General features: G+C 37.9%; 1 protein-coding gene across 1 annotated transcript in view; it reads right to left on the minus strand.

Annotated features, from left to right (window-relative positions):
- Positions 1-4353: 4353 nt before the first annotated feature.
- The window catches only part of chmp1a (charged multivesicular body protein 1A), a 13733-nt gene continuing 9717 nt past the window's right edge, over positions 4354-8369 (minus strand). Inside the window, exon 7 of the mRNA XM_043706676.1 lies at positions 4354-6848. Within this exon, the coding sequence (XP_043562611.1) occupies positions 6827-6848 (22 nt within the window). The 3' untranslated portion in view covers positions 4354-6826. The remainder of the gene's footprint in view (positions 6849-8369) is intronic.

An 8369-nucleotide genomic window follows, 5' to 3' on the forward strand; every position in this document is an offset into this window, starting at 1 on the left:
CAGAAGGTTAGAATTTTCATAATTGTATGATATTCAGTACCATTCATAACCCTTCAGATACTGAGGCAGTGTCCACAGGCAGCAAAAGTAGACAACATTATGACTTGGTCTGACAACAGGCAAGAAACATTTGTATCACACAAATTCCAAAGTGATCATCTCCCTTTCACATTCAAAGGCATTACCATTACGGAATTCCCCACTATCAATGTGGGGTTATCACCAGACTACTGCAGTGCCTTTTTCGAGGGTACCTAGGCATGGGTAACAAATGCTCGTCAGGTGAAAGAGTTGGAAAAAGACTAAACTGGACTGGACCAGCCATATAAATACTACAGCAACAATAGGTCAGAGGCTGGCAATTCTGAGAAAAACCAATCATCTCCTAGTTCCCAAAACTTATTCATTACCTGCAAAGCACAAGTTGGGAGTATGATTGAATCCTCTCTTGTCTAGGTGAATATAGTTCCAACAACATTTAAAAAGTTAGACTTTCTCAAAGCAATCCACTTAAACATCTCAAGATCACTTTCTGAAACATTCACTTCACTAACAGTGCACACTGGCAGCATTGTATATTACTCACAAGATTGATAGCACCTTCCAAACTCTTTACTTCAAATACCTAGGACATGGGTAGCAGGTACACAACACCAACATCTGCAAGCTCCCCTCAATCTACATGCCATCTTGACCTGAAACTCTAATCACTGTTCATTCACTGTCATCGGATCAAAACCCTGAAAATCTCCTTCCTCACAGTGTTGTGGATGTGTCTATAATCACACTTGGTGAAGGTACCAAACAGGCTTATTTGTGTGATATACAGTACAAGCAGCAAGCGATTAGGCAGAGTCAAGGGATTCCACAACCAACAGATTAGATCGAATGTCTACAAACCTGAAACATTCAGCCATGAATGATGGAGGACAATTAAACAACTCACTAGAGGAGGAAGCTCCACAAATATCCCCATCCTCTATGCATCCACATCGGTGCAAAAGAGAAGGCTGAAGCATTTGCAACAATCTTCAGCCAGAAGTGCTGGATGTGGATGATTCATCTCAGACTCCTCCAATTTTCAAGCCAATTTGATTTACTCCACACATTAACAAGAAAAGGAGGCATTGGATACTGCAAAGGCTAATGGTCCCAACAACATTCTGGCAGTAGTACTGAAGACTTGTGTTCCAAGACTTGCTGCATCCCAAACCAAGTTGTTCCAATACAACTAAAGCACTGGCATTTACCCAACAATGTGCAAAATTGTCCATGTATGTCCTGTGCACAAAGAAACACCCGGGATAAATCCAACTCAGCCAATTAGAACTCCGTCAGTTTACTCACAACCAACAGCAAAGTGGTGGTAGGTGTCATCCCCAGCGCTATCAAGCAGCACTTGTTTAGGAACACCCTGCTCACCCTGTTTCGGTTCTGCAAAGGCCATTTAGCTCCTGACCTCATTGGTCAGGCTTGGTTCAAACATGGGGAGGGGAGAGTGACAGCCTTTGATATCAAGCCCACAGTAGAGTGAGCGTGGCATCAAGGACCCCTTGCAAAACTAGATTCAAAGGGAGTAAGGAGAAAAATCTCTACTGATTAGTCTCATTCCTGCCATATAGGAGAATGGCTATAATTGTTGCTGGTCAGTTATCTTAGTTACGGGATATCTTCATAGGAGTTCTTCAAGGTAGTGACCTCAGCCCAACGGTCTTCAACTACTTCAATGAGCTTCCCCCATCATAAGGTCAGAAGTGGGAATGTTCATTGAATATTGCAGAATATTCATCACCATGCACAACTCCTTAGTTATGCATGGTCAAATCCAGGCTTGGACTGACAAGTGGCAAGTATTATTCATGCTACATAAATGCCAGCCAATGACCATCTCCAATTAGAGACAAGCTAACCACTGCCCCTTGGTATTCATTGGTGCCACCATAATTGAATCCCCCACTATTAACATCCTGGAGGCTTACCATTAACCAGAAATTCAATTGGATTTGCCACTTAATCACAACTACTATAAGAGATTAGGGGTACTGTGGCAAGTAACTCATTTCCTGAATCCCCAAAGCCTGTTCACCATCTACAAGGTACAAGTCAGGAGTGTGATGGAATAATTCCCTCTTGCCTGAATGAGTGCAACTCTTAACACAAGAAGTCTGACATCAAGGACAAAGCAGCCCACTTGCAAGGCACATCTACAAATATTCACTCCCTCCACTACATTCGCTCAATACACACTGCTGATATGACTATCTACAAGATACACTGCAGAAATTCACCAAAGATTCTGAGTCAGCACCTTCCAAATTCATGACCACTTCCATCTAAGAAAAGGGCAGCAGATGGATGGGAACACATCACCTGCAAGTTCCCATCCAAGCCACTCATTGGATCAAAATCATGGAATTCCCTCCCTAAGGGCATTGTGGGTCTATCTACAGCAAATAGACTGCAGCAGTTCAAGAAGGGAGCTCACTACCACCTTCTCAAGGGCAAGGTGGGATACGCAATAAATGTTGGGCAGGTGGCACTATTGACATCCGACAAGAAAATTATAAAAAAGGGACTAAAGTTGAAGGCGGCATCTCACCATTATCTGCAAGGACAATTAATGATTGGGGATCAAATGTTGGTCAAGCCAAATCACACAACATTAATGTTAAATGTAACATGGGAAATTAAACTATAACACTTTGCCTTTGCTTGAATGTGCTAAGAAGTGTAATTCTTTATATTTTGATTTGTAGGATGTAAAAAATCTCTGCAATTAGTATTTCACTGTGAATATCTAACACATCCCATTCCCATTTTATATCGAGTAACTTTTTTTTTAGTAAACTTTGATCACTGATATCTCCCATCTCATGGCCACATAGCCTGTTAAAACACATATGAAGAATGCTCATCCTGCAATGCAATCCAAGAGATACTTGAAACACAAATAAAAATTTGAGTCACCATTGTGAATCTTAAGAAACAATTACATGAAGTGTAGACTTATAAAACAGAATGAGTGACGTGGAAAAACAAACTTGGCAAAATAACTCAACCAAATTTCAAGCTTTTATTCAGCAATACATGCACTGGCTGTACTGCAAATTGCTCTTTTAATCAATTATCTTTTATGATGCTTAGATAGATTGTCATGGTCAAAATTAATTGAAGCTATCCAAGAATGCTACATGTGCATCACCTAGTGGCAGGATGCTGACATTAGCTAGAGTAAACAATTGGAACTTTTGGATCTTCAATTATAGCACAGAGGGCTAAAGTGAGGACTGCAAATGCTGGAATCCAGAGTTTAGATCAGAGTATTGCTGGAAAAGCAAAGCAGGTCAGGCAGCATCCGAGGAGCAGGAAAAGTGACGTTTCGGGCAAAAGCCCTTCAATCAGGAATAAAGCTCTATTCCTATATTCCTGATGATGGGCTTTTGCCCGAACCGTTGATTTTCCTGCTCCTTGGATACTGCCTGACCTGCTGTACTTTTCCAGCACCACTGATATGAAATCATAGCACAGATCTCATTATACTGTAATCTCAACTCCACTTGCCTGTCTTTTGTCCCATAACCCTCCCTGAATCATAGAATTCTGAATGAATTAGAGTGAATGTAGGGTAGAGGTGAAGAGATATCAAAAAGCACTGCAAACCAAAATAACATGATGGCAACTGAGAGAAATAAAGTTAGATGGATCAAACCTTCTCAATTTTTCATAACTAAGCCTTGATTAATAGAACAAGATCAGTGAACTATCTGAAATATTTATATCCTTTATCAAATAATAAAATTATTGGCAGTCTCCAAGTGTGACTTCACCACTGCTTTGTATAGCAAAGATTCCCTAGATTTATATTCTATTGTCCTTGAAATAAACCTCAGTGTTCCTAAATACTTGATGTACTTGCAAACTAATCTCGAGACTCTCATCCCTTCATACAGAGTAATTTCCTCCTATTTAAAAGTAATTTTACTATTCTTTCTGCCAAAGCGGACAAATTCATATTTTCCAGCAGAATACTGTTATCTGCCAATCTTTTGCCCAATTACTGAGCTGGTCTTTGTCCTTTTGTAGACTCTTTCCCTCTAGTCAACTTAATTCCCCATCTTAGTTTCAAATTACCATGTCGGACTCTTCATCCAAATGAATCATATAGATAGTAAACAGCTGATGCCACACTGAACTTGTGGCACTCCATTACAGTTTGCCTCAAAAATAATCCATCCATCTTCACTGTTCCTTGTTTAAGAATCAATACTCTGTCCACGATACTACATTGTTACCTTTTACAATACGTGCTCTTTTTGCGTCACAATCTCCATTCCTTCTAATAAAAACAGGAAATTTCAGAGAATTTAAATTCTTTATTTCAAAATATGAACACATTAAAACTGTCTGAAAATAACTTCAACATTAATTTGGACATAAATAATCAAATTACCCAAACAAAAAAATCACAGCCCAACTAACAAACATTAAAATCAATCACACAGTATAGCAACAGAAAATATTTATTTCAAAAGAATATAAAATATTACCAGGCACCTACTCAAGTGTTCAGAAAAATCTAAGCAGCAAGCATACTGTCATTACCATTATACATTTAAAATACAATGAATGAATGAAAGCATACCCAAGCAAAATATTGCAAGATCCTGAAAATCTGAAGTACAAACAGAAAATGCTATATAGTAATTGGCCATCCGTAAAGCAAAAGTGTCAATATTTTAGGTCACTGACCTCTCGGCAGCTCTCATGCTCCACTGATGCTACCCGAACTGAGTATTTTCAGTATTTTTTAAAATTTCATGGATTTCAGCTTTTCCGTATTCTTAAAACAATTTTTACAGTTAGGTAGTCGAGCTTACAATGATTTTCAGAATGCAGATCTAACCTTCATTGCCTGTGAATACTTTAGTTTATACTAGCATTCAGGCACCACTGCAAGAAGGTTGTAAGAAAATAATTTAAAGGCATTAATTGTATATTATATTAAGTGATGGGGCAATGTTTTAGCACTTGAGCAGCAACTTTAGTGTCACCATTGGAGCTGTTTTTAAACAGGTTTGGTGATTAAGCAGAGCAAATTTCCTGATTGCTTTAACCACTTAAAATTTTCAAAACGGCATCCTGCTTTGGATAAGCAATCATACCTAAATGTGTTGAACCCAAGAGGCTAAAAATCAAACAGCAACTCATTGTGAATGCAGAGTGCACTTCCTTAGCAAAGAGTTCTTGCTTAAAATTTTGATAGACCACTGAATTCCAGGAAGAGCAATAATTTTAATTCTTAAATGTTGCTATTTTTATTAATAAGACAAAAATTGTGTTGAAATTGATTTGGATGCATTTCAATTTAATTATGTTATAATCTAAAGGTTGCTGAAATAGTTAAAGCACAAATGGATGAATTTAGGCCACCTGCTGAAATTGGCTATAGCTTAAAATCAAAGCTACACCTTAAATTAAACAATTGTTAAGCATTTATGACAAGATTTTACATGTCAAAGTGAAGTATTTTAACCAGATAATGTGCAACTTCCACAGGACAATGAACATTTCCAGAAAGTTTAACTTCTGTAGGCAAACTCCAAAGACACTATTACAAAACTTGTGATTCTGGTCTTATTGTCATGAACATTCAGAATGACCGTTTTGACAATTCAGGATTATATGTCCTATTCTTCTTTCTCCCACTCAATGATCTAACTCTATCAAGTCTGAACTGCATATGTTCAAGATAAGATTTGAAAGGTATACACAAATAAATTTTGCATATTGTTTTGTATTTCACAGTGAGGATGCACCAACTATTTGAGGTTATAATCAACTGCTTACTAAATTCAGAGTAGTCGCATAACCAATATTTCTGCAAATTAATAAAGATATCATTTTTAAGAAAAAACAGGGCACACATAACAGAGGCACTTTTTAAATAAGGCCAGATTGTTTCAAATTCTTAGCTGCCTATATAGTTCTAACTTTATCCTTGCTTGGTCGGCAGAGCAAAGGAAATAAATCCATTTCATAAATATTAGAGGCGTGAGGTCCACTCACAGAAGACAATCAATTGGTTGTCGAAGTGTATATAAACCAAAAACATGCACGGCTAAAGTATGCCACAACTCTATTGTCAACTGTAGAAAAGATAAATAGATTTCGTCTCCTACTGTTTTGACCCAATTGCTTGTTGCACAGAAATCAGCATACTTTACTGAAAATGGCAGTCTACAGGAAAAGTTTACAAATTTTGCAGGTCATGTTCACTTCAAAAAGGTACACATAGAAGAATATTTCATCCTCACATAGCAAATGTTTTCTTTACATCCCATCCAGCTAGACACATGCAAAATTCTGTAAATCAATACTCTGAAAAACAAAATCCTTCCCAATTCACTAAAAAATTAATAAAACTTCAGACGGTCACTGATCCTGCACATTGCCCCAACATTAGCCAAACCAAGTTGGTCTCAGAATCAAGACAAGTATACACAGTCTATCAGTATGGTTCTGAAGCTTACAAATCAGTTTGCGTGTATACATAATAATGTAAAAGGATAAAGGGGCTGTCTGTCAGAAAAGGTTTATCTCAAATTCAGTGATAACAGTCATGACTATGAGAATCTATATAGTTAACCCTTTAGTATACTTTTTTTAAATTCAGACTAGCTTTTATAAGAGTTTAAAAGTGAAAGTAGCTAATCATTCTAATGTATGTATAATGAAAGTAAACATTTTTGGCCATTATACATATTGTACAAAAGTCACGCAGGATCATACACAGTCCATCAGTTGAGATTAGAAGCCACCTCCTCTTTCAATTCCTTAGAGCAGCCAACCTGGTAAAGAACATTGAAAAGTCACAAGAGGACCCGAAAACAAAATTATGTACACACATTGTTTAAACATTTTAAAATTGCAAAGTTTGAACTATAGGCTACGATAAATAAATTTGCTTTTTTTCCACAGGATAAGGTACATTACTATGTCGTTAATCATTATTTGCTTCGCTAAAAAGTATAGAATATAGTATCCGACAGTAGATACAATTTCACAATTGGACAACACTTAAGATATCACAAATGATGTTGTGGACAATAATAACATGAGGAGGTAGTATATTGACATGGATTGAACATCTGATAACTAACAGGAAGCAGCAAGTAGGCACAAGTGCATGATATTCTGGTTGGCAAGATGAAACAAATAATTGCCACAAATTTATGTAAATGATTTGGAAGAGACCAAAGTCCAGTTGTTAAATACATAGATCACAAAAGATGGGTCGGAAGATAAGATAACATATGGACACTACAAAGGGATTAGAGGGGTTCCACAAATGGAAAGGCTCAGTCAAATGAAGTATATTGTGGGAAGATGAGAGTTGTACATATTGGCAAAACAAAAAGCATATTATCCAAATGGTAAGGAGGTTGCAGTGCTTTGAGGTGGAGAAGGCTCTCTGTATTCTGGTACACGAATCATAAAATATTAGAATGCAGGTACAGTAAGTGATTTGGAAAGCTAACAGAATATTATTTATTGTGAGGGAAATGGAATAGAGTGCAGACAGATTATGCTTCAGTTATTCAAGACATTGGTGACACCACATCTCAAGTACTGTATAGTTTGGATTTCCTTATTTAAGGAAGGATGTAAATGTGTTGGAAGCGGGTACATTGAAGATGTATTAGACTAATGCCTGGAATGGGCCATCTTATGAGGAAAGATTGAACAGGATTGGGTTGAGTTTAGAAAAGAAAATGGCATCATGATAGAAAACATAAAATCCTGGGGAAGTCTTGACAGGGTGAATCTGAAAAGGATATTCCCCCTTGTGGGAGAATCTGGAACTAGCAGTGACTGTTTACAAACAGATGAAGCAGAGACTATGAATAATGTTAAGGCAGTGGTATACAGATCTTTGAGAGGCAAGGCAGTGAAAGGTTATTTAAATTAGAAGAGAAGGTAGTGTACTTGAATTAGCAAAGGTGTTGTCATAAGGCTAAGTGGTTTACTTTTGCTTCTAAATTTGTACGTATTTGCTAAATATTCCCGAGCATTTAGCGAGTTGGAGGTTCTGGATGTAGGTTTGCTCACTGAGTTGGAAGGTTCATTTCCAGACATTTCATCCCACCCCACCAACCACCATATACAGCAAATCATCCACCGTCATTTCTGCCACCTCCAAACGGACCCCACCACCAGGGATATATTTTCCTCCCCTATTAGCGTTCCGAAAAGACCACTCCCTCCGTGACTCCCTCGTCAGGTCCACACCCCCCACCAACCCAACCTCCACTCCCGGCACCTTCCCCTGCAACCGCAAGAAATGCAAAACTTGCGCCCACACCTCCCCC

This window comes from Chiloscyllium plagiosum, chromosome 17, assembly GCF_004010195.1.
Source record: "Chiloscyllium plagiosum isolate BGI_BamShark_2017 chromosome 17, ASM401019v2, whole genome shotgun sequence".
In the NCBI taxonomy this organism is placed as follows: domain Eukaryota; kingdom Metazoa; phylum Chordata; class Chondrichthyes; order Orectolobiformes; family Hemiscylliidae; genus Chiloscyllium; species Chiloscyllium plagiosum.